The sequence below is a fragment of the Hibiscus syriacus genome, unplaced genomic scaffold (genome assembly GCF_006381635.1).
Source record: "Hibiscus syriacus cultivar Baekdansim isolate YM2019G1 unplaced genomic scaffold, ASM638163v2 tig00112354_pilon, whole genome shotgun sequence".
Lineage (NCBI taxonomy): Eukaryota > Viridiplantae > Streptophyta > Magnoliopsida > Malvales > Malvaceae > Hibiscus > Hibiscus syriacus.
Window position 1 is genome coordinate 164,945 of NW_024063314.1, and position 27,188 is coordinate 192,132.

Below are 27,188 nucleotides of genomic sequence, written 5' to 3' on the forward strand. Positions count from 1 at the left end.
AATGACTGCTCGTCATTCTGCTACAGACATTTGCACCTGTGTTTACATTGGGCTCAGTATGATCATCAGAATGCATCACATTGATCGGCAGAGACACATCTGAACTCAACGAATTGCTTGTAGAGGTATCTATTGTGGCTTATGTGGCAGCTTCCTCAGCTGCTTGTGATGGATTGCTTGTGGCATCTTCCCCATCTATTTATGATGGGCTACCAGGATCATGGAAGACCACTTCATTTCCACATGTACTTTTTACATCGTCAGGTAAACCATCTGAAGCACTTTTGTACGACCAATTCCTCACGTTAGCAACGACGGGAATGTCTGAAGACCGAATTCCATGTGATCGACATCCTGAGCCACAGCTGCCGAGCCATCAGCCACCTTATCTGCAAAAGGAAAAATTATTTCATTAAATACAACATGGCGAGATATGTAGACTCTACCATCCCTTGCAAGGCACTGAAATCCTTTGTGATGAGGGCTGAAGCCAAGATAAGTGCAAGCTTGTGATCTAAATGCCAGTTTATGATTCTGAAATAGTCTCAAGTATGGGAAACATTGGCAGCCAAAGACTCTTAATGCGTTGTAGTCTGGCTTTCTTTTGAGTAATTTTTCGAATGGGGTCATGTCTCCAAGCACCGTGGTGGGTAACCTATTGATCAAGTGTACAGCAGTCATCACAGCATACGACCAAAAATGTATGGGAAAAGATGACTGAGCCAGCAACACAAGGCCGAGTTCCACTATGTGACGGTGTCTACGATTCACAACACCATTTTATTTTGATGTATATGAGCAGGATATCAGATGCACTATACATGATTGTGCTAGAACCATCGAGAGGGGTCTATATTCACCACCCCAATCGGACTGGACTGCTTTAATCGTTTATCCAAACTGATTGTGCACAAGTTTATGAAACAGTTGAAACGCAGTGCATGCTTGTGACTTATTTTTGAGTAGGTAGATCCAAGTATATCGTGTGCATGCATCAACGAATGAGATGTAATAGCGAAAGCCGTTTGATGCAACATGTGGAGGTCATCATAAATCAGAGAAAACAAGTTCAAAGGGAGTATTGTACTGCGTATTCGAAGTTGCAAACGATAACTTATGACTTTTTCCCATAAAACAAGCTACACATGTTTTATTAACATTTGGATCAATCTTTACATCAATATCTTTGGCAATTTTATTCATTGCATATCTAGTTGGGTGTCCTAAGCGATGGTGCCAAAGTTCAAACTGTGACAAACCAGCAGATACAAGGTGAGCTACAGCAGCATCGCGCACTCCTATACACTTGCAGTCAAGTGTAAAGGTATACAATCCCCCTTTCTCATCACCTTGCAAGAGTATTTCCTTTGAAAGCTCATCTCGAACATAAAACTTCTCAGCATGAAACTTCAAATACATAGCATTGTCCCTAGCAAGATTAGAGACCAAAAATAAGTTTTTGGTTATCCAAGGTACATGCAATAACTCATTAATCAACAAAGCTCTTGAAGTAGAGTTAACAATCGAACTACCAATGTTTCTTATGTTAAGAGGAACTCTATTTCCCACAGTGAGCTTACCTGAGCCTCGAAACTCAACAGGCTTGGAGACATTTGCTGCATCGGGTGTTACTTGGTGCGTTGCTCCTGAGTCAACCACCCACTGATCAGTAGATTTGGATGTAATATTAGCTTGTTACTGGTTTGCTCCTTGATAACGTGCTTGACAGCAATCACAGCTCATATTTGGAGTTTCAGCAGCTGCATAACAAGCATTAGCAGCCTGTCCATTGTGAGGTCGTGAGTCAGAGGTGAGACACATAAAGTCCTCATCAAAGCGATGCCAACAACGATCAACTAGGTGATCAAGTTTCCCACATAGCTGGCACTGGATCTTGGCTCTTCCTCGACCACGACTGCCCGAGCTGGTACCAGAATTGGATCATGAATTCTTGGATTCATGGCGATCACTTTCAACATAATTGTGATCATCACGTCGAAGAGTTATATTAGCACTCATGGGAAGCGAATCTAGTTCCTCATCGAAACCAGCCAGCTGGGCTTCAGCATCTAGCAGGACTGTGTACAGATTGTCCAAAGAGAGTGTCTCTTTAATTGTAGTGATAACACCCATAAAAGGTTGGTATTCCCTGGGCAAGCCTTTCAATACACTAGCAATGTGGCCAACATGGGAGACTCCACTGCCACACGAGGCAAGTGCATCACACACCTCTTTTACTTTGGTAAGGTAGACACGCATATTGTCATTACCTTTCTTGAGCGATTGTAGTTTGTAATGCAAACTCATTGCAGCTGTCGTGGATCTGCTCGCAAATAGCTATTGCACCGTAGTCCACACTGCAGTAGCTGACTCAGCCCCAACGAACTGAGGAAGGAGATAAGAGCTGATGGTGGACAGCAGCCATGATGCAAGCGCACTGTCTTGCGCCACAAAATCTTCAAACGCCTCATTCACGCTCACCTCACCATTGGCACCAATTATCGTTTCTGATGGAGGCTTCAAGGCACCGGTCACCGTTCAAGACGATGGCTACGAACTGTCAAGAGGATTTGTTGCTTCCATAGTAGAAAGTTCGTTTCGTCAAGAACTACATTGACCTTCTTATGTGAGAAGCTCTTGGTTGATTCTATAACCAATGGAGGTTACGCAGCAACAGAGATAAAACTAGAGAACCCAAGAACGTTGGCGAAAGATACCATATTAGAAAGGGAATAAGCAAATCATTTAGCACTGGAATCACACATTCTTCATTCAACATAGCTTGCTTATATACATTGTTGTATCAAGCTCTTAACATCCTCTTAACAGCCTGCATAACTGCTCTAACAGCTTGGCTTAATAGCCTAACAGCTTAACTAACTACATCACCTTAGCTGGCCAAATACTAACACGTGTAGCACGTGTAAATCAGTTATATTAATCTAACATAATACATGGCCAACTACACCCACAAATTAGGGTAAATGACTAGAAATTCAATATTATCTTATAAATTTATAAGCTTCTCATTTTTTTTCTGGTTAATGCATCAAGAAATACAATTAGATAACATCTTCCAATTTTATATTACATCACATGTTTACGTTATTTCTGTTGTATATTAGTATTTGATAAATTACTTGATTGATTCAGATGTAAAATCTCACCATGAGATTAATTTTTTATTCAATTTATTTCGTTTATGTTATTAAGTTACTTAAAAGATTTAATATCTCATCCAAAAAAAAAAATTAGAACCTTAAAGTTGAAGAAATATCTCTGATATAAGGGACCTATATTCTTATATTATTTGAGATATCACAATCCTTTGACATAATATTTAGTAAGTTTCCCTTGATTTATAAGAATTAAAATCAATTGATTTACCTATCATTTCAACATGTAAATAATTATGATCTTACACTTGACACTAACACTATAAATCAGTATATAAAGTTTAAAAAAGTCCTCTTCTCCGTAAATCTTCATCTTAACACTCTTTGGTATCGTCAATATTGACCAACCTATTTAGTATCATTTACAATTTTTTACCCAAGTCAAATAAACTAGTTATTATCGACGGCTTAGGAATCTACTGATTTTAAATTAAAGTTATGCTTGGAAGATTTAAGCAAAGTTAGTTGATGGGATTGGCTTGGACAAATTGAGTGGACCAATTTCTTTTTAAAACCTACCATTGATTCGATAGTTAATGATTTCTTGTAAAAAGTAGAAAAATATGAAAACAATTTATTGATTTAATGTTAATTAGATTTCAATGATCACAAGTCCATTTTATTCTCTTTTTGAAAAAAAAAAATACCCATCAATTCTTCCCTGTTTACAAAACGGCCGAGCACATCCTTGGCATTATTATATATTATGAATGTACGGTACGAAAACCATTTGCACATAATTTTCAAACTTTGACATGCATTGCCCATAAGACTTTGCTTAGTTACTTTTTTTAAAAAAAAAATTCTTACCTTTCCAATAGGAAGTCGACTTTATTTATTACGAAAATTAAGGATAGTTGTGGGTTGGATTTTTACCAACATCTATTTATCTATCACCCACTTTTATCACTTTTGAAACTTGACCCAAATTGTAAAATACTTATATCTAATTTGATTCGATCTGACATATACATAATATTTATTTTTATTCGATGTAATAGCGACTTAAGTAATAAAATATAGAGATAGATATATTATAGCAAATATCTTTGATTATATCAATATTAATTGTATTATTATTTTTGGGTTAGATATCTTTTTCTCTAAATATGACCCAACTCGATCTTATCCTTAAAATGTTTGACTTGGCATAAATCTGATTTATTTATTTATTAATTTAGGATGCTTGCAATTGAAACGATTTTTAAAAGTCTCGTTTCGAATAATTTGATGATTGCTTAATTATAAAACGTGATTTGAAGAGTCTTCACCAACCTTTGATTAGGGTGTGATTGGGTACCCAAAAAGCATTTGTTATTTTAATAAAAAATATTAACTTTAGTTAAAACAAAAAATTTGCAGTCTGTGTTACCAAAAATTTGAGTTCGGGAGTCGGTTACACGTGGGAAAGAATTAGCACCCCCACAGCGCCCTAAATCGGTACCTAGTCGATTAATTAGTTGTCTTTACAATGAAATCTAAGAATTCAAGTTTAATTTAATTTAAGATCCCATACAAATAATTTTTTTTGAATTTTAGGACGAAACAAAATAATATTTAATTATCTCTTATCGAGAAGAATCAACATCCATGCCTTAAAGCAGTCAATTCTTATTCCAATCGAAATAAAGAAATATTACAATTTCCTTCCAAAATTTGATATAAATATGAGAGAAAACGATAATATTTAATTATTTCCAATCAAGAATAAATGGCATCTCATGCCTTAAAGCAGTCATTTATTACTCTAATCGAAATGAAGAGATATTACTATTTCATCCTAAAATTAAATATTAATCCGAGAGAAAACGATAATATCAATTATTTTCAACCGGGAATAAATGACCTCTCATACCTTAAAGCATATATTTATTACTTCAATCAAAATGAATAGTTATTACTATTTCATCCTAAAATTCAATATTAATCCGAATGTTATTATTTTGAAATCTCATTGAAAAGTACAAGCAAAAATAAAACAAATTAAAAGCATACATCAAGCAAGTACGATTAATTATTTATTTTACCAACATTTAATGAGAATACAGATGTCCAATTATTTAAATAAATCGAGACGAGACCTTAGATTCGATCTAACAGTCTTTTCTTGGTGAACTTAATTAAAAGAACATGATCTTTTTCTCAATCCCCAAATTTTAAAAAAACGGAATCAATTTAATTTGTGTCACTTAATGGGATAAACTTTTATTTTAAAACTATCGAAAGTAACTTTCTTATACGTTAAGACAGTCACTTTACGACAATCTTAAAATGAACGAATATTATCATTAGTCAAATTATTTTGATTCGAGTTAAGTTATGCTCATAAGGCTATCATGTGAATTAATTAAAACTAAAAACCTAAACTTATGCAATACATCACATAAATATTTTATTTTACACTACCAATATATATTTTATACATAAATCATATTTAAAGCACATATTATTCACATTACACAAATATAGGACTAAATAATAAAATAGAAAAATTTAAGTTCCACAACAGCAAGTCCAATAAATAACATAGCACATAATACAAGAATCAAACATTACAAGCACTAGCAATGTAATAAACCCATATATTTATGACCAAAATGAAAGAATTCAATATTACACGCTGGAAATCAAAACAAGCAAAAACACCTAGCTTAAAATGACCAAATTATAACACACTTAAATAAGGAAGGTGGAATCATAAACTTATGAAAGTTTACTAGGGAACTAAAATGCAAACTCGTGAACCCAAAGACCCCACCCGAGTATTTTACCCACACGCGAAACAGGTGCAACCCTAACACCCTAAACGACATCATTTTTTGGACCTATATATATATATAACATTATAACATTTTTTGGCTAACCTACCCTCATTTTAACCCCCTCAGCCGAATTTAAGAGAGAGAAAGAGTGAGAGAAACTCTCCTCATTGCATCGCTGGGGAAGATGGCCACCGTTCGGTGACACGGCCCAAAGAAGAAAAACTCACCCAAAAGCTTCTTCTCTTCTTCCTTAACCCGGATTCGAGGCTCGATCACTAAGAAAATCCTCCTAGAAGCCTAGATTTAAGGGAGAAGTTTCGAAAAACTACCTTCATCCACTACAAAAATCATCGCTCGATGGTGATGTGTTTTAAGTATGTGCTTGCCGACCACGGGATGGATCTTCTCATCGCACAAATCTTCGGTTTGAAGGCTAGAAGGTTAGTTTTGATGATGATTTTTTTAGGTTTTATTTCTCTCTATTTTTTCTTTTCTTTTTTTGAAGAACCGACCTACTGTTTTTTTTCTTTGATATTTTTTCCCAAAATCGAATCCCCTCTGTATTTTTCTTTTTTTTTCGAAAACCTGAATGCTCCTCTCTTCCCATCTCCTCTTTTTTTCTAACTGATCTCCTATTTTTATTGCCTCTTTGCGTGCTTGGGGAGGTTTTGCAGAGGCTATCATCATGGGTGAGGGTTGGTAGGTAAGGGAAATCATTCGTTTTTGTTGTTTTTTTTTTGTTTGTCTTTATTTCTCTGTTTCTTGCGTGTTTGGTGAATCTTGACAGAGAGATGATGACGTTGAAGGTCACGGGTTCGACCGGAATGACGACAGAAACGACAGTTGGTTCTCAATGTGAGAGTGGTAGCGACTGAAACCCCTAGGATTTCAAACCCTAGGTGCTTAGTTTAGTTAGGCTTGGGCCTTAACTTGTTGTTGGACATTGGTATTGGGCCAGTTGTAATGGGGTTTGTCTAGGTGACTTAGGTTGTAATTCGGGCCCATTTGGGTTTTGTTGTAACCTGAAAATAAAATAATAATAATAATAATAATATTAAAAACCCGGACAAAACGAAGTGGTAGTACTCGTTCTAAAGACGCTCAACCGTTTGACAATGAACGTTCAAATACCCTATATAATCTTTGATATTCGAACTTGAGACTTCTAGAAAACTCTACCCTATAAAATGGAAGTGAGTTAAAACCCGTTGAAGTGTCTTTATTTAAAATCAATTAATATAAAATTATTTTGCTTTAATTAAGATTTTAGTTCCAAATATTTAAAAGTACAATGACATTAAATATTTTAAACAATTTTAATACATTATTAGTGTAATAAATATAGAATTTTATTTAAAATTCCTTTTCTCTTGTGCATTGATGAAGTTCAATTAATTAATGTCTAGAGAAGGATAGGAGATGAGTTTGAAAATGAAGATGTTTTTTTGTTTTTTGTGTACTTTGGATAGAGGCAAGTGACGGGACCCTTCTCAACCACATTATTTTTCCTTGCAATTTGCATGGCTTGGTTAATAGGAGATGATCGTTAAGACCGTGTTTGGGGATTGAGGACCAAGTTAGAGCAATGGTATAACTTGCCTGTTTGATTATCAACTTGTCCGAATTATTAATTTTTAATTTTGTAAATCTGACCGATTCTACATGAATTTTTATTCAATGATTAGTAAACATAAAATATTAATAAACAAACCATTTTCAAGGTTACGGGAAAGATATTCAAACCTTCTTTAGACTAACGTAATATTTTATATTAAAATAAATGAATTTGAATTTTTAAAATTTTAAAGGTACAAACTTAAATTTATAAAATTTAGGAGCATGAAAATAAATTTTTAATAAAAAATACATAAAAAAATTTAAAATATATAATAATTTTAAATTTTCAAGAACGACTGCCCCACGTTGATCTATGATTGAGTTGAACCAAAAACAAGCTTGTGTAAAAAGGATACAAACTATTGATTACATGCCGTAGTTAAATTAATAATCACGATATCTTTAATTGTCAATTAAAATAAATTTTACACATAATATAACTTGAATCAAAATAAAAATTCATATCATGATGTGTAAGGATTAAGGCGACGTATGCAACCTCATGCAAAAGGTGTGCGTTGTTCAACACGAACTACTTCATGCAAATGGTGTGAGTATTGTGTTATGGTGAAGTATTTAAATGTATCAAGAAATATGATTTGGTCAGGTCTTTCAATTTTACGTCGCACATTGCCCCACATTCTACCCCAAGTAAGATGTCACTTACGTGCATATGACTCTATTTAAAAGTTACGTATTATATAAAGGATTATACAATAAAGGGTAAATTACATGTTTAATATCTAAACTATCAATTTTGACCCGTTATAATACTTAAATTTTTAATTTTTTTCAAAAGCATACTTAAAGTTTAGTTTTTGTTTCATTTTAATGTTCATCTTCAAAATTTAACGTTAATTTTTGGGGAAAAGTGAATGTTTAGATACTAAAACATACAAAAACTGATAGTTTTGATAACAAAAATAGGTACCTAAAGTATTTTTTTATCAAAATAGGTGCCTAGAGTATTCATTTTTTTCATCTAAATACCTAAAGTATTCTTTAATTAATACCACATGTCAACAATTTTAGAACTTAGATGAAAAAAATTAAATAATTTAAGTACTTATTTTGACATAAAATAATACTTTAGGTAACTGTTTTGACAAAAAAATATAATTTTAGTACTTATTTTGACTAAAAATACTTTGGATACTTAAATTAAAAAGATTCTTTAGGTAATTATTTGTGATATAAACCTAATATGAATATGCTATATAATAATTAATTATTCAAATTAAATGTTATAATAATTTATTTTAAAAGTAATTTTTATAATTTAATTTATTATATTCCTAATTAAAATTAAAATTTCTAATTTTTAAAAAAGGTATAACATTTATTATTCATTAGAAATATCAATATAAAGTCAATAATGGAAAAATATCACATATTTATATATTTTATCTTTATGATTAATGGATTTTTTTTAGAAAGCATAACCATAAACCTAAAATATAATTATGGCATTTTTCTATTATCATTTAGACAAAAACTAGCCACCTAGATTATATAAGAACCAAAGAAGAAAAAGGTTAAAAAACCTAACCCCAAAGGTCGAACAAAATAAAGATATAAACAAATATGACTGCATCCGCAAATGAACTACAAAGTGGGATGGAGCTACTGAAAGACCACTGATAAATCGTAAATTAGAGTCGAGCGACGTGAGAAAAAAATCCATGAACGCAAAACGCATATCCAAACCAATTCGAGGGTCCAAAGCAGGGAAGATAATCATGATAACAAATAAGAACCATTTTGATCAGTCGTGGTGATGTCAAATCCAACCCTAAGAAAAAAGATAAACGAAAACAACGGCAAAAAATCGTAAGCTACCAAAAGGCAGAGAAAACGTGCCACGAAGGTAGAGATAAACGTGTCATAAAGGCAGATAACATGTCACTCAGACATAATTATTCTTATTAAGAAATAAAAAAAACAAAAAAATAATCGACGGACGGCAACCAACATTAAAACTGGTGTCGTCGCCGGTTAAACAAAATTAAAGAAAAAAATTGGATTGATCAATAAAATTGATACAAATTGTAAAGAAGAATAAAAGTAAGAGAGAGAGGAGGAAAAAAGCGGCTAAATTTTTTTATTTATTATGATTAATGGATCACATAAGTCATACTTAAACTTGTTAGAATAACATAACAACCATTTAAACATAATTAAAAGACTAGCTAATATATTTAAGTAAAACGACACCGTTATATTACTAAATAGAACATTTCCCAGCTTATGCTACTACAGCTGAAGCTGCACTGGATACCTGTGAATGCAGTCTTCCCAGGGATTACTAGGTGAGGGCTTAACATTCACGAGGGCCAACCAAACTGCACTGTTACATTTGAAACCGCTTCCGAAAGCAATCTGCCAAACGCGGTCCCCTTTACGCATTCGGCCCTTCGCCTCTGTATAAGCCAGCTCGTACCAGATCGAACTCGATGATGTGTTACCGAACCGGTGGAGTGTCATACGAGAGGCCTCAACATGTACCGGGAGAAGCTGCAAATTCTTCTCGAGCTCATCGATCACAGCCCGCCCACCGGCGTGAATGCAGAAATGGTCGAATGCGAGCTTGAAATCCGGGATATAAGGCTTGATTTTGGCATTGAACAATCTCTTGGCAACCAATGTCACAAAGAATAAAAGTTGCTCACTTATAGGAAGAACAAGGGGACCTAGTGTAGTGATGTTAGTCTTAAGTGCATGACCAGCAATTGCCATCAACTCTTTAGACAAAGAAACCCCTGTTTTCCCATCATCATCTTGCTCCTGTTTAACACAATTAAACGCCTTATCATCGGCACCCAGATGTGTCCTCACAACATGAACGAGCTCGTACTTACTCCGCTTCCGGTCCCAGGAATTATTTGACAACAAAACGGCGGCACCACCGAGTCTAAACAAGCAATTCGATATGAGCATCGATTTCTTGGTCCCGGAATACCAATTGTACGTCATGTTCTCGGTACTGAAAACAACGGCGTAGCTATTCCGATGAACTCGCAACATATCCTTAGCGAGATCAACGGCTATAACACCGGCACTGCATCCCATGCCGCCAAGATTAAAACTCTTGATATTACTCCTCATCTTATACTTATGGATAATCATGGCTGACCATGAAGGGGTTGGGTTGTGTATACTGCAATTAACGACAAGGATCCCGACGTCTCTGGGCTTAACATTGGTGTTGGCGAAGAGTTTGTCCAGAGCACCGAACATCACCATTTCTGCTTCTTTTCTTGCATCAGCGATCAAGGGTGGTCTTGGGGGAATAGAACGCATTGTTTCGGGGGCGCAGGTTTCCTCTCCCAGCCCTGATCTTTCCATAATCTTGCCTAGGAACTCCAAAGACGAGTCATCGAAACCACTCTCCGCCTTGCAATATTCCATGAAATAATCGTGCTTGATCTTGAGATGTGAAGGCGGCAGATAACAAGAGAAATCCACCAAGTAAACGCATCTTTTCCGGGACATGAAGTAAACGGTGGACAGAACCACAAGGAGGGAACACAAGAGGGTGACTGTGAAGAGGTTGCACTGGAGCTGGGCCCACACTGCATGGATGTCATCAAGGCTTAACCTGCATGCTTCCACCACGATAACACACATCAAAGGCACCAAACAAAGCGTCGGAAGATGGCTTATTAGATAATGGTAACCCAGTTTCACATACTTCAGTTTCACACTTCGTGAGAAATCCGACAATCTCCTACGCTGCTGGACCTCAACTCCATTGTTTGTACTTGTACTTGTCATGATAATGAATAATTCAAGTTGGATTTTTTTTGAAATATCTAAAAGATTGATGTAATGAGTTGGGTTTTGGTTGTGAAGGAAAGGCGGGTATTTATAATGAATTGGATTCAGAGTACATGAGGAAGAATGGTAGGGTTTAGCTGATGCAACTAGAGCTGGTAGAGAATTAGTGCAGTTAGCATAGCGTAGAGGTAGGAGTTGGGCGTTGGGCGTTGGGCGTTGGGACTAATGCCTTGTACGTGCATTCTTCTCCTTGTTTTAGTCTGGCAAACCTTCTTTGACTGCTGTTTTCTCATACATTTAATGGAGGGAATAGAAGCTGGGAAAATGCTGAAAAGCACGGCCTTACGTAAAAGGATTTTATTACTAAATATAATGTGCACTTATGGAGTTTCATTAATGGCAGGGGAACTAGAAAAAGGGTAGGCGATGGGTTTGAGAATGAAGAACATGATTTTCATTTTATTATAACCTAAATTGCTTTTATTTTAACCAAAGTCTCAACATGTGCTTTAAATAAATAATTATATATATATATATACATAAGTGTGTTTACATCAACTAATATAAGATTTTTTAACTTAATTATAATTTTAAATTTGAATATTAAAAAAGCTTCAATGTTATATATTTTATGAAAAAACTTTGTTGCATTTACGATCATGCTATGTTAGTGTATTAGATATAATATTTTAAAATGAAGATGGCTTTTATTTTCCCATGTATCTTGGATAGAGTCGAGTGACGGACCCAAATTCTCAATAACATTATTTTTCATGCAATTTGCATGGTTTGGTTGAGAGGAAATGAATTTTAAGGCCGTGTTTGGGGAACGAGGAAAGTTAGAGTTATGGTATAAGAAATACTTGCCTGTTTTAGATTCCGAATTATTAATTTTTAAATTTGTCAAATCCAACTTGTAAGGGGAAGCCAAGACTTTTTAAGTGACTGGAATGAACTTATAAATTTTTGAAAGAGTATAATATATTTTAAATGATTTGTTAAGGGGGTTAAAGGATAATCTTACTTAAAAAATTTAACACATTACCTCATTAAATCAATATTTATTGTCAATTTATGGTAGGTCGAGGTCAATGGCTATTACCAATCCATAAGTTAAAATTGACAGCGTAATGTTATTCGATATATGGATCAATTAATTAAATAAAAATTTATTATAAGAATAATTCTTTTAATAAAAAATTGTATTTAAAATACTAAATTCTGAATCCTTCAATTTTATTTGATGTTGTGCATCATCAAAATACACTAAAAATATTATTATCAATTTAGGGCAGGTTATTAATTATGACTATTATAGATCCATAGGTCAAAATTGACGACGAACATAATCTGTCAAAATATATATTGGATTTGAAATATTAACATCATTGTATTGAATAAATTAATTTCATAAATAAAATACTTCTTACGTCATAACGTAACTATTTAAATTCATATAATAATATCATGTTAATAATTAAATACAAATAAACACATTATACCCATAACAAATGTTATATGGCACATAAATATGACAAAGGTATGTTAATAATTTAATACAAAAATGTATATTATACCAGTAACAAATGTTAACTATTAGATAATTGAAATTTTTATTTAGAATTAATGTTTAATTTAAATATAAATAAAATAGTTATTCAATTAAATGTTAAAAAATATTGAATGAAATAAACTTATTAAAAGAAGAATGGCGGTCAAACCAGCCCCCCCCCCCCCCACCCAACGATTTTCAATACCCGACAGGTTGTAATACGAACCTAGAGAATTTTCTGAAAATAAAAGAGAAAAATGGTGGTTTAATCTGAAAGCCGCGGAACGGAGAGTGATTGGGAGAGAGATGGACCCGGAGCAAACATTTATGAGGGTTCAAGGGAGATTTTCTCAGATATTAACTCCAAGAGTGAGGGTAGCTTTGGAGTATATCTATCTCTTCATTGCCATTACGTCCTTCTGTATTCTCGTTACTATGCATGCCAATTATGTTCAACAGGTATTTCAAACACTTTACCCGCGATTTCTTTAATTTTTCCTGGGCATTGCTTTATTGGATTTGGAAGAGTTTCGTCGATTTAGTTTCAGCTAAATTTTCTGGGTATATCAAGTTTGGCACTGTATTAGATTCAATTGATGCTTATTGTTCATAATCCTATTCGTTACGTGGTTTTATTATTATTGTCAAAGTTGAACCCGATGAACTAACTGAATTTTATAATCAATGTTTGAGAAAACGGTTCACTTACTGCTGACAGTTTGATCAACTGATTTTAGTTGTACAATTGATGATCGCAATGAATTAAAACGCCCTTTGGAATATGTTTTTTATGATACTTGAAATAGTTTGAGATGGTTCATTGTTTGTGACAATATCATCAGCAGGATTGATAATAGCCTTTGCAAACTGATGATTATTTTTGTAGGAAACTAGGAATTGAACTTATATGCCAGTGATAGGGGTTGGTTCGATTTGATATGAGTAGGTTTTAGGTTTTCTCGCCTTTTTGCTCAGCCTTATAAGTAGGAGAGGGATGGCCAGCATGTGAAGAATTTGTCCTTTTTCTTTAGAAGTTTTATCTTGACATATAAGGAAAACATGAACGAATTGTAACACTTGTTTGCATATGAAGCCTGAATGTTCGAGTGAGCTCTCTGGAATTGATTTAAATGAAGTACAACTTATTCAAATTAAAGTAAGAAATCAGCTTTTATTTTGTATAATTTGTAAATGGTAGATAAAGTTTCAAGAGACGAGATCTATTTGATATAAAGTATTGCACCTTAGACCTCAAATTTGTCCTTTGTTGTAGATAACAAGTGCTGGATTGTGGTCAAGAAATGAGTTTGAATCCGTTGTTGTAAATAACCCTGATTTGAAAATCGTAACTGAAACTGTAGAAGTTGCAAGTGTTGATGATGAAGGGTTAATGTTATTGGATGCCAAGTTTTGGTTGAACTGGTTTGATTCTGGTGCTAGGAAGGGAAAATCAGCATTGAAGTTCTGGAATATTGATGGTGAACTTATTGAGCAGCATGCAGAAAGCTCTACCGATGGTGAAATATCTAAGTCAAATATTGGTGATGTTGTTTCTAAAAGAGAGAAGGAGACACGTAATGGTTTCTCTTTATCAGCAAAACAGAAATTTAAAGCAGCTGTTGTTCACTTTGGCAAAAAGTGGTCCAGACGTTTATCTTTCCTTTGGAGACATGCACTTCAGATCTTTGGAAGTTTTCTAAGTTGTTGGTGAGTGAAAAAGGAAGCATGCATGTTCTTTTTTCATGGCTTAACTTTCTCTTTGCTGAGTTTTGAGCTTCTCACGTGCAGAATATGACAGGTTTACATCTAAATCTTGATGTTCCTAAATGGTTGCATCTACTACACTTCGACAAGCTTAACTCATATGCAGGTAGATAACATCATATCATCCTCTCATCTTTGTTCTCTTGGTCAAATTGCAATTATTTTAACTTCAGAGATAATCATGAATCCTTAGGTTTCATAAATATTTGTGCTATTGGTTTCAGTGCACTGGCTTGAGAAAAGAAGTAAAGCATTTGAACCGACTTATCTATACTCTTTGGAAAAGGTATTTTCTCTCTATCTGAATTTTCTCATGTTTTGTTGAATCGTTGATGCATTCAATGATATATTGTGTACGGATAACAAATATCCATCTTTTCAAGTTTAGTATCCTACCTTTAAATATAAAAAGTGCTACTGCTGCAGGGTTACTTCTTGCTGCCTGAAGCAGATAAGTCTCAGCATAACATACGTATGGTTAATATTAGCATATCAGCTCGACATTGCTGTTTTGGGAATAGGTAATATGTGCTGAAATTTACTGTTTGCAACTCCCATTATCATTTTTACGTAGATTGTTATATTTTAATCTTCGTGTGGGTGCTGCAAGTAAACAGATAAGAAAGCCATATGTTGATGCCATCTTATTTGCAGGTGGCAGCAACTTCTCATCAATAGATTTGTTGGGTATGAGACTATTATGATGAATAGTTTATTGCATCAGCCTGGTTAAGGTAATGCTTTGTATATGACTACAGCATCAAACTTTTCTTCGATAGCTTTCTGAGTTTTACACTGTAACTACGCATCTATCATACAATATTTGGTACAGTTTGTTTGACGTTTCGCATATTTCATTTTAAGGTTGTTTTATCTTTTCATGCTTAGCTTTCACTTTATTTTCCGCTTAACATCTTGAAATGATAATTTTCTTTATATTCTCGATAATATTTAATAGTCATGCCTGTAACATTATGTACTTAACCCTAGTGCTGATAGTCCTCAGTATGAGATTATAAGCTGATTTGATGCACATCCTTCTGATCCTGATGGTGGCTATTCTTTGTACTGAAGTTTTTCAGTCTCCTTGTAGCTGTTTTTTGGGTATCTATATGTCATGTTACGTGCTAAATTTAGCTTAGCAAGATGATTATGGGCTTTATGCATTAATTGGGGTGTTACATGTTTGCTGCTCTTTTTGCATGTTGATTTTGGGGCTATTTTATCCATCTTTGTTCTTTACGCATGTTTTGAAACTGTATTGCAGGCTATCTTTATAATTTTCAGACAAAGGAATTCTATAATCTTAGTTATGCACAAGAATTGTCTGATGGTTCTGCAAGACTCGGAGGTTTGTAGTTTAATTTCTTTTCACACGTTAAGGCATTTTATTAAACTAGCCATATAATGCTACAACAACATATGTTATTCGGACTTGGGTGTGAATGTTTGATATGTGTACGAGTCCGACAAGGATATGGTTAAGTTTTTCTATACCCATGTAAGATACTAGTTTCTGACACGTGTACTTCAAGAAATATGAAGATTTGAAGCAACATAGACAATATCAATTGTTTATGTAACATTTTGCTATTAGGACATCCCTTGGCCTTGACTAAAATGTTGCTGACCATGTCCTAGGATGTGGTTTTAAGCCTTCACACTCTTGCACTAGAACATGATAATATATAATTGTCATGTTTCTATAATCTGCTGTCACAATTGAATGGAATTTTCTTTGGAGGGAGTTAATATTTTAAATGGTTTCAATGCAGACTATCTCGTCACCAAGTGTGGTGTGCTCATGATGTCCTTATTCGTATTTTTCACAACAAACATGTCAGTATCATTTACATTGAGGGAAACTCAGACTCGCATGCTTAAGTTCACAGGTCCATTAACTTCCATTTTCCTGGCAGGGCATATGACATTGTGCAAGCCATGCAAGTTTGTGCAGCCATAAGATTGCTTTCTTTCCAATTTGTTGAACAAGTTCATGATTAAAAAAAGGATACCAAGTTGTCACCCTTAGAGTTTTGAAATCGTGTAGGATTGATTTTCACTTTTGTTTAGGCTCTCTATGTTTTTATTTTTTTGCCTATATGAATCTGTGGCTAGGTTTAGGTGTCGGTGCTTTGACATTGTTAAAATGCTCCTTCAGTCTTCGAATATGAATTGGATCTCTTTTTCTCAAATTATTGCAGTGCAGCTTCAACACCATGCTCGACATAGGCTTCCGACATTTCAGTTGATATTTGTGCACGTAATTGAATCGCTTGTATTAGTACTGGTAGGCATAAATAGTATTTCAACATATCTCACAATAAGTACTCTCCAGAGCCTTTTTATTGATTTAAAATATCTCCTGGCTTTTCATTTAAACTTCCAAGCATTTGCCACTGGCGTTAAAGGATGGTGCTGTTGTCTTGCAGATTATGATCGGCATCCTATTTTTTCTGTTTGAGTTCTACGATGATCAACTATTGGCTTTCATGGTTCTAATTCTTGTCTGGTTATGCGAGCTATTTATACTGATCAGGTCCCTCTCCCCCCTCTCACTCTGTCTGTCTCTCTCAATGTTACTTGGATTGAGGTGTAAATGTTGTATACGTTTATGTGTTTGACATGACTATATTCCATTTTGTTTTCCTATTTTTTCATGTATTTAGAGGGTTCCTACTTCCTAGAGAATCATATCCTACCCATGTTGAAATTGCGTTGGACACGAGTACATAGCTCTCAACTGTATGTTGTAATCATCTCACTTAAATTAGATCTTCAATCTGGCTTCTTTTGCTTTTTAATTGGGTGTGGGCTAATATGCACGACATATCCAACGAGTTTACTTTTCTTTTCAACCTATTTAATATGATTATTTCTGTTTGCAGTGTCCGGACACCAATATCAATGAAGTTCTTTCCTCGCTTTTTTTCGCTCTACTTTCTGGTTTTTCACATTTACTTTTTCTCCTATGCATACGGTATGGTCCGATACTGTAATACTACAATTTGGGTTGCTGGAATTTGTTTATCTTATCTGAAATCTATATTTTAATTTCTCCAGGCTTTTCATATTTGGCTCTCTCTACAGCCGCGCATTCATGCAGCACCTTATTCTGTACTTCTGGAATCGTTTCGAGCTAACAATCATTGAAATCATTGAATGAGCTGGCAATCTTCATTTATATATTATGGTTTGCATATAAATTTTTCTTATGCATTTATAATTTATAACATAAGTAAAGATGAGCAAAGAAAAATATAATGGCCTGAATCCATATTATTCGTTGGGTACGAATGTCTCCAACCGGTATGTTTCAGAAACGAGTGTGTTCAAAATTTTCAAGATTCAAGATGTTTGGTGGGTCCTTGGTTATGTCTGGATGTATGTCGGAATAACATAGTTCCTATTTATATTTTATTAAAATAAAAATTGCATTTCTAGAGCTTATAGACATGTTGCCCTTTTAGGTACCAGCAGTTTAAAGGTTTATGCAAAACCGGCGCTCTCAGCTTCAGCAGCATCCAGACTAACATATCACCTCCTCGGCCATACTTGCGTCTACTCTACACATCAGACGATTGAACACCCGAAGTCCTGGCCTAGCTAATACAGATCCTTCCTCTGGGCTAGAGTCGAGAACCGGATCTGACCAAGCAGTGCAGGCAAGTGGAGCCGGAGAAGCTGCTGGCCCTCAAGGACACTCAGGAAATGACTACGCGAGCCGGACTGACAACCCTGTTCAGATTCCTGGACAACCTGAGCTACCACAAGCCGAAGCTGGTTCTAATCCTGAGACTAGGGGTGTAAACGAGCCGAGTCGAGTTCGAGTATTGCTGAGCTCGACTCGACTCGAAAACCCTGAAATGAAGCTCGACTTGACTCGAAAACTCTGAAATAGAGCTCGATTCGAAAACTCGAGAGCTTAAAATTTTTAAGCTCGACTCCAACTCGAAATCCTGAACTGAAGCTCGTGAGCAGCTCGAAAAGACTCGAAATGAAAAAAAAAAATCTTAAACTTAACAAGATTGAATCCTCAAACTCAAACTCGAACCTGAACCTTAAATACATGAAAGTTTTATTGTATTTTTAAAAAAAAATCAACACATAAATATTAATATTATTAATAATTTATTTTTTTAAAAATAAAATCTTAATATATTATATTTTCGAGCTGCTCACGAGCTTTTTGAGTCAAGTAGCAAGTAGTTTGTTTTGGCTCGTTAAGAATTCGAGTCGAGCTCGAGTTCGAGTCGAGTCTATTCGATCCGAGTATTTATCGAGCCTTGACCGAGTCGATCTCGAGTAACTCACTATCTGTCTTGTCTCATTTACAGTCCTACCTGGGGCTATGAGTTCATTCAATTCAATGTTATTATGGATATTGGGAGGTGTTTCATCTGAGGGTCTCAGTTCATTTTTTCCTTGTTCCTAGATGTTAGAGAACAAGGGCCGGTTTACACTGATTCCGCTAGGCATGAAGATCGTGCACCGCAGAACATCCAATAGTCCTGCGCATACTTGGTAGCACTCTCAAAAGTAATGGAGACGATAGGTTTTAGTATTAGATGTTCTAATGTTTCGAGTCATCTGTACGAGAGATGAGCATATGCATGCATTCATACAAATGGTACGTAAATCAGATGTCTTTAGAATAGTTGCTATATCTTGTAATCACCTTAGATTAATTAAAAAACACTTAGAATTTTTAAAGAAATTTAACTCTTCAAAGTATTATAATAATGTTCATTGATATTAAATTTATTTTTGATTCCTTGTTCGAATTTCAACATTTACAATTCCTCAACTCGGGGAAAACTAGACATTTGAACATTTCACTTTGAAGTGTACTGCTTTGTTTCGATTACAGCCAAAACATTCCAATGCATAATACGAGATTAAGTTTGATTTCCTGAAGATGCCTATCAAGAACAACCTTCCAATATACTACATGCTTCTGACCGTTGTTCATCGGTTAGATTCGTCGGAAACTTGATGACGAATGTGATTTGGAGATCACCTCGATTGCCTCCTTTAGCAATAGGCATCCCTTGGCCTTGAATCACCTTTTCGTATCCAGGATATATGATGTCACTAACATGCATGCTCATCGTATCCCCTCCAAGCAAAGGGACAAGCAGTTGGCAACCTGTTAAGGCCTTCACCAATGGGATCTCGACTACTATCTCCAAGTCATCACCGGTTCGTTTGAACAAGTGATGCCTCTTCTCTTGTATTGAGAAGGTGATGTCTGCCGGAAGGTAGCCCGGTTTTTCGTCGCCTTTGCCTTCGAAGGTAAGCTTTGTTCCTTTTGTCCATCCTGGCTTTATGTTTATTGTCAGAGTGTCCTCTTGTTTCACAATTACTCTGTGGTATCGAGTTTGAGAATTATGAATGCTACAAATACTTGGAAAAATGATGGTGGTGTATAAATGAAAGGTGATTGAGTTCCATACCCTTCATAGGAGATGACATCTTTGACGATTTTGATCTTTTTCACCGCTCCAAAGCAAAGCTCTTCCAAGGTGCATTCGAGTGTTTTCTCGATCGGCTGAGGTTTTCTACGAGCAAGAGGAGTGGTACTCCTCCGACTTGTACTTCTCAAAAATAAAGGTTTTTCTATTTCCGATGTGCTTTTTCGACTCGTACTTCTTGAAAGAGAGAAAAATCGACTGACGCTAGAGCTTCTCTTTGTTTGTTTTTTCTGATCTTGTTGTAGTTGTGACGTCTCGTCTTTGGTTTGGCTCTTTCGACTGAAGGTTCTCAAAAGCGAGGATTTCAAAGGGTTGCTCGACGATCGGCTCGGGGTCTTGGACAAGTAGGTTGGTCCAGGCGTAGGTGTGTGACTCCTCCTACTCGAACTCCTCAGAAGGCAAGAAAATTCGGTATCATCCGCACGTAGACTATCTTGTTTCTCTGTTTTTGAAGGTTTCTCGCCTTTTTTCAATTTATTTTCCATCACCTTCCTACTGGATGTCTGAAATTAGAAGAAAAGAAAATCCAACATCAACACACATACATGCACATATACATTGGGGGAGGGGTTTGCATGGGAATTTCTACACGCACAAACCTTGTCCAAATCACCATCCTTTTGTTTTTTCTTTGGAGAAAGTTTATGATCAGAGCACCATTTCTTGACGAGAGATCTGTACGCCTTCCATGACATGTTAATAAGTCCCGCCCCCGAACGATGACACTCACCATCACGATCACGATCGTGTCGATGATGAGAATTCGAGTGATCTCCCATGAGAGAGATGTTATACGATATCGGGAAGTAATACCAACGTATTACAACAAAGAGATCCAATTTGTGGTAAGGGATAGAAAAGGAAGGAACAAAGAGAGAATGGTTTGTGAAAGGCGCAACACACAGCAATTTGATTGGAGCTTTTATTAGCAATAAGAACTAAGAAAAGGTCCGTTGTCTGTTCTTGTCCTTTTTTAATACAAAAGGGGTTCTTTTTAACTATAATACAACTACGTATTGTTGTTAAAAGTCTGGTTGAATTTACAATCAACTCCAATACCAACCTCATTGGTTGTTACAAACATGTTCTTTTCATAAATAAAATTTCAAAATTCGAACAAATTATTTTTGTATTATATAAGGACTAATAATATAATTTAACTTATATTTTTTTATAGGTGGAAGGAAAATGGGTAAATGATGATCAAACTAAGATGCTAATGTCATTCATCTTTGATTTATAATTAAAACTAATAATTGCAAATGGCATTAGGTAATTAATCAAAAGTAGAGCTGATAATTTGATAGGGTGGATTTTAAAAAAAAAAAAAGATTGGTCATATTTTGATTTAATATGATTTGAGATTATAAAATATTTTGTATATATATTTAGAGAGGGTTATTGTAACATTTTTTTCTCTATATTTTTCCAGCTAATCATTTTTTTTATATTTATCTCAAGTCAAAATAGATTGAATAAAATTAAAATTTAATTCGTCAAAAATCTGACCCGTTTCACGATCCATTGCTCCATGGGTTCAGTATCGGACCCTTTGATCTTAAATATCCGTAAGTTTTAAGAAGAAAAATTAGAGACCTGGTTTCATGTAAGCAAAACGCAAATAAAGACTGTCTCTCCCAAATCTACAACAAGATCAAAACAAGAAAAAGAAAAGGGGGAGAACTCAGCAGCATTCATTTCGAATCTGCCTCGGGAACCTTTCAGATCCGAGCACCGTCCGATGGTCGCAATGTCCTCCTCCTCCGCCGTCCGATCCTTCACTGTTTTCGCCGCCGTTTACTTCTTCCTCTCTCTCGCTTTCGCTGCCGAGTCAGATCACAAGGTTAATCTTTAGATTTCGTGTTTTCTTGGTGTAATTCTTTCTCGATTTCGAAATTAGATCTTTGCGCATTTTTCAATGTACTCAAATCACGTTTCTTTTGAATGAGAACTTAGATAATATTCTTTTTTTCTTATTTTTCTTTGTAATGCGTTTGATGTTTAGATTTCATTGATGTTGCATATTGTTTCTTTCTTGCAGTATCAACCAAATGATCCAATTACTTTATGGGTAAATAAAGTTGGTCCGTACAACAATCCTCAAGAAACGTATAACTATTACAGCCTTCCATTTTGTCAACCGGGGTTGAATCCTGCTCACAAATGGGGTGGCCTTGGTGAGGTCCTTGGTGGAAATGAACTGATTGATAGCCAAATTGATATCAAATTCCAAAGTAAGCTTTCTTTCTTTTTTCTTGTTTGAGTCAATTTTGATTACTGTAACTTTTTTATTAAAATCTAATTTTCCACTTTTTTATTTCTTCAAAAGAGGATGTGGACAAAGGTGTCATTTGTCAACTGGAACTTGATGAAGCAAAGGTCAAACAGTTCAAGGATGCAATTGAGAACAGCTATTGGTTTGAATTCTTCGTAGGTATGTTTTGCTTCTCATTATTTTACATGCACGGTAGGTCTAAAACGGTATTGATACTTGATAGAACAGTTGAGTACTTAAAATTGCTGGATCTTAAAGCATCTGAAGCATGGATCTCTCGATAGAATAGTAGGTGTTTTCTCTGTTTGGCAATTTGGACATGTGGTGGCCAACAAGAAATCCACTCCATATTGAATAAAATGTTATATGCATTTTTGGGGTTACAAGGAAATTTATGGACTGAATATATGCTTAGTGGATAAGTTACGGCTGCATTACATTCATTGACTCATCGCTGCCATTATCCATTAAACTAGAGAGCAATGATCCCCTACCAAGTCTGCATTCTTGAAATCTTAAGGAGCATACCAAGTCTACATTCTTGTTTGGACACTTGATTACGGAAAGTTGCATAATACTAGCTAGAAATACATTAGGAATCATGCAAGTAGATGCAGAGAGTGTGGATATGTGGGTCCTTTCTCTTGGTATTGTATCTCTGTTCACAGGCTTTAAGGTTTACTTTGACTAATATGGCTATATTTTGTTGAGCACTTACTCTTTATCATCCTTGCCTTCTTGTCGATGCAATGTCTTGTGCTCTTTGCGATGCTGAAAGGTCAGATGATCTGCCTTTATGGGGTATGTGATTAATCTATTTCCTCTTAATTTTATCTGGTCTACTAGTCCTTATATACTTTGTTACTGAAGACTGAAGAGCTTATCTTTGAACTTTTTAGGCTTTGTTGGTGAGCAGCACCCTGATAGGAACAGTGAAAATGGCAAGCAGGTCCTCTACACACATAAGAATGTTGTTATTAAATACAATAAGGATCAGGTTTGTTGTCTATGGCTTATCTATGGCTTATGTTCCATGTTGTGGAACCTTCTGTTGTCATTGACTGTTCTCTCTTGAAGATTATTCATGTCAATCTCACACAAGAGGGTCCAAAACCACTGGAGGCAGGGAGAATTTTGGACATGACATATTCTATCAAATGGCTTCCTACTAATGTCACTTTCGCTCGTCGCTTTGATGTTTACTTAGACTATCCTTTCTTTGAACACCAAGTGAGTAGCGTTATTGGTTCTCATTTCCCCTTTATGGGAATCCTTTTTTAATCTACTGCAACAAAATAGTTCATTTATTTGCACAGCTCTTGCGATAGGTTGTTTTTCTTTCTTTTAATTTCCCAAGAGCTTTACATACATGTTGCATTATGCAGATCCATTGGTTCTCTGTTTTCAATTCATTCATGATGGTTATCTTTCTCACTGGTTTGGTGTCAATGATCTTAATGCGAACCCTGAGAAACGACTATGCAAAATATGCTCGGGAAGATGATGATTTGGAAACATTGGTGATATTACCTGCCCCTTTCTTTTTGGCTTTTCATTAAGGAAATTTCTTTTTCCTGAAAATTCGTGTTCTCCTTGCTATTCCCCTATGTTCTCAGGAAAGGGATGTGAGTGAAGAGTGTGGTTGGAAACTTGTCCATGGTGATGTATTTAGGCCTCCAAGCAATTTGGCTTTGCTTTCTGCTGTTGTTGGCACAGGCGCTCAGTTAGCATTGCTTGTTCTCCTTGTCATCTTATTGGCAATTGTGGGAACTTTGTATGTCGGGTATGTTAAGAAGATTTTATGAAATTCAAATTTTGTGGGAGTTGTCGAAATTTATTTATTGCTGCCTATCTTAGACACCACTTTTATGATAATTATCTTCTTGTTTTCCTTCCCATCGTTTTTAATTCATAATGACGAATCACTTTATTAGCCGGATTCGGTATTTCATCTTTCAGCATTTTGATTGCTAATAATCTCATATCCTGATTATTTTTGTTCAGGAGAGGAGCAATTGTCACCACTTTTATACTGTGTTACGCGTTTACATCATTCATTTCTGGTTATGTGAGTGGTGGAATGTATTCACGAAATGGGGGTATATGCTTTATCCCTTCCCATCGGGATTGCATTTAGCACTTTCCTTAGGGACCTAAAAATTTGGGTTCTTTTGTGTTTTCCAGGTAAAAGTTGGATAAAGTCAATGATCTCTACGGCATCTCTATTTCCATTATTGTGCTTTGGGATTGGATTCATCCTGAACACAGTTGCTATATTTTATGGATCTCTAGCTGCTATTCCTTTTGGTACAATGGTGGTGGTCTTCGTAATTTGGGCTTTCATTTCATTCCCCCTGGCTCTTCTTGGTACAGTTGTTGGAAGAAACTGGAGTGGTGCTCCAAATAATCCATGCCGTGTGAAGACCATTCCTCGCCCAATCCCGGAGAAGAAATGGTATCTCACACCCTCTGTGGTCTCTCTGATGGGAGGACTTCTGCCGTTTGGAAGCATATTCATTGAAATGTATTTTGTCTTCACATCATTCTGGAATTACAAGGTGATTTTCTTTTCCTTGGATTTAATTGCTTGACGATGAGCATCTTTGGAGATTGAATCGCATTTGCAATTCTATAAACGAAATCTATGGAGTCATAAATTATTTGGATGCATGTTTGATAACATACATAAAAAACCCAAATGATTATGTACTATTTAAAAAGAAAATACAGACGGTCTCATTTTCTTGTAAGGAACAATAATTTAGGGTTTTGTTTTGTCTGTATTCCAGTAATTTCATGCAATATGCTTGTATTTTGCAGGTTTATTATGTCTATGGTTTTATGCTGCTTGTCTTCCTGATTCTCATCATTGTAACCATTTGTGTGACAATTGTCGGGACTTATTTCTTGCTAAATGCCGAGAACTATCACTGGCAGTGGACGTCATTCTTCTCTGCTGCCTCAACCGCTGTTTATGTGTATTTGTATTCGGTATACTACTATTCTGTGAAAACCAAGATGTCAGGTTTCTTCCAGACGAGCTTCTACTTCGGATACACTTTGATGTTTTGTCTTGGTTTGGGAATTCTCTGCGGTAAGTTATGAAATTTATAAATAATCTATCGTAACTGTAATAAATAAGATTATCCAGAGCTTTTTCATGTGCTTATTCCAAATAAGCATTCTCTGTCTTGCCTTTTTCCAGAAAAACCCCGTTACATTTCTCGTTGCTCTGCTTATTGCTGTTTATGCAAAAGATAGAACGGAGTTGTTAAATATCATCTCTCTCTGTGTGTGGTTTTTGATTACTTCCTTTTTTGATACGCAGGAGCTGTTGGTTTTCTTGGTTCGAATTTGTTCGTAAGGAGGATCTACAGAAACATCAAGTGTGACTAGAACCTAAGTAGAACCGTCAGCGCTCAGGATTTTGAGGCAATAAACATCGAGAGGAAGCTTTGGTTGGTTATAGGGACCCTGCAAAACCTACTGAAGAAATAACAGGGTTTACTGTAGGGATGTATTCTCGGTTCCCACGATTTTTGTTCCACCTTTCTTTTTTTTTCTTTTTTTCGCCCAGATTGTAATGGGATGCCCCGATTTCAGAATTCAGATAATTGTTTTATAATTCAAATAGGTAGCTAAAAAGTATTAAACTCGTGTCATTTTGTTATATACTATCGTCCTTGATCCATTTGCATAGACGGGGAATGGTTATGAATCGTGCAAGATTCATGAAAACAAAGAAAACAAAGGTAATGGTGACTGGTGAGGGGCGCGCGAGACAGCAAGTGAATCTGTCGTGGGCGCTCGACAAAGTTGTTTTTCATACAAAAGAAAATTAAACAATTAAACGTTGGAATCCTTGTCTTGCCGAAACTATATATTCGTGCTCAAATCCTCACTTCGCTTCTCAACATTCTTCATCAACTAGACACCGAACACTCAGTGAAATTAGGTGAAAATCAAGACAAAATCCCAGCAATGGAAATCTTTGTGAAAGTGCTAACAATCGCAGACATTGAAAGAAGATTATCCCTGTCAAAAATGGTTGTTCGCAGGCATTACCTCTTCAAAGGCTGCCATGGACTAGTGTTGCAGGTTAAAGACGAGGGCGGACTGTTGTGGAACTTTCGCTTCATGATGGGATCCGGGTCGTCCCCGAAACTGGTAATGGATTCAGATTGGATCAAATTTGTACGAAGTAAAGATCTGCATGAAGGTGATATGGTGGTTCTTCACCAGGAGGAAGATATGATTACAGGGACAGGATACAAAATCCAAGTGAAGAAGTTTTCAATTTTGTAAAACGAAAGCATTTCAGTGAGTTGGTTGTACGTACAAGTGGAGATTGAGTCATGTAATCATTTAAACACATTGCCAATCTTGACGTAATATTATTTTGATGGAGGCTTCAAATTTCAAGGCTATAGATTTGTACCAAGTGAAAATGCAATTAATAATCTTATCTTCTAAACATAAAAAATGACCAACATTTAGCTCTTTTCTTCTTCTCACGTGACGTAAGGCTTAGCTTTAGAAACCCGGCGACGAACAATTCTGTCGCGCGCTCAAACACCATGCAAAACGTACGTCCACCTCATTGCTTCTCTAACTTTCTTTTTCCCTATCTATTTTTTAATTAAAAAAAATAAAGTTAACATATGGGAAAGAAGACCCTTACTCGAGAAGATACACTCCTTTCCCTGAAATATGATATAAACTTAGAAAGTTGGAAGAATTCCCAGTCGAAATTACTTGCAGACTGCAGTCAAACTTTCTCACGCTTTCCAG

At 35.5% G+C, this 27,188-nt stretch overlaps 3 protein-coding genes and 1 pseudogene across 3 annotated transcripts; 2 read left to right on the forward strand and 2 right to left on the reverse strand.

The window, feature by feature from the left end:
• Window positions 1–9,752: 9,752 nt before the first annotated feature.
• LOC120178608 (3-ketoacyl-CoA synthase 4-like) lies at window positions 9,753–11,329 on the reverse strand. The gene has a single exon (XM_039184417.1). The coding sequence runs from the start codon at window positions 11,327–11,329 to the stop codon at window positions 9,809–9,811; it is 1,521 nt and encodes a 506-aa protein (XP_039040348.1). The 3' UTR covers window positions 9,753–9,808.
• A 1,748-nt stretch (window positions 11,330–13,077) lies between these two features.
• Window positions 13,078–19,271, forward strand: LOC120178609 (annotated as a pseudogene).
• Window positions 19,272–19,573: 302 nt separating this feature from the next.
• LOC120178610 lies at window positions 19,574–20,901 on the reverse strand. The gene is made up of 3 exons (XM_039184419.1): window positions 20,722–20,901; window positions 20,105–20,625; window positions 19,574–20,015 (listed from the first exon to the last, which is right to left on the reverse strand). The coding sequence occupies exons 1-3, from the start codon at window positions 20,899–20,901 to the stop codon at window positions 19,574–19,576; spliced, it is 1,143 nt and encodes a 380-aa protein (XP_039040350.1).
• A 797-nt stretch (window positions 20,902–21,698) lies between these two features.
• Window positions 21,699–26,094, forward strand: LOC120178652 (transmembrane 9 superfamily member 1-like). Its single transcript, XM_039184450.1, has 12 exons — window positions 21,699–21,965; window positions 22,164–22,356; window positions 22,452–22,556; window positions 23,181–23,198; window positions 23,297–23,394; window positions 23,475–23,627; window positions 23,783–23,917; window positions 24,014–24,180; window positions 24,402–24,496; window positions 24,582–24,955; window positions 25,218–25,491; window positions 25,726–26,094. The coding sequence occupies exons 1-12, from the start codon at window positions 21,864–21,866 to the stop codon at window positions 25,791–25,793; spliced, it is 1,782 nt and encodes a 593-aa protein (XP_039040381.1). The 5' UTR covers window positions 21,699–21,863; the 3' UTR covers window positions 25,794–26,094.
• Window positions 26,095–27,188: the final 1,094 nt, after the last annotated feature.

Excerpts from the sequence above, each read along its gene's own strand:
- LOC120178608 (XM_039184417.1), bottom strand. The coding sequence starts at position 11,329 with ATGACAAGTACAAGTACAAACAATGGAGTTGAGGTCCAGCAGCGTAGG.
- LOC120178610 (XM_039184419.1), bottom strand. The coding sequence starts at position 20,901 with ATGGGAGATCACTCGAATTCTCATCATCGACACGATCGTGATCGTGAT. Across the intron at positions 20,626-20,721 it reads AGGATGGTGATTTGGACAAG|ACATCCAGTAGGAAGGTGAT; the intron begins GTTTGTGCGTGT and ends TTCTAATTTCAG. Across the intron at positions 20,016-20,104 it reads GATGTCATCTCCTATGAAGG|AGTAATTGTGAAACAAGAGG; the intron begins GTATGGAACTCA and ends TCGATACCACAG.
- LOC120178652 (XM_039184450.1), top strand. The coding sequence starts at position 21,864 with ATGGTCGCAATGTCCTCCTCCTCCGCCGTCCGATCCTTCACTGTTTTC. Across the intron at positions 21,966-22,163 it reads CTGCCGAGTCAGATCACAAG|TATCAACCAAATGATCCAAT; the intron begins GTTAATCTTTAG and ends TCTTTCTTGCAG. Across the intron at positions 25,492-25,725 it reads TGGTTTGGGAATTCTCTGCG|GAGCTGTTGGTTTTCTTGGT; the intron begins GTAAGTTATGAA and ends TTTGATACGCAG.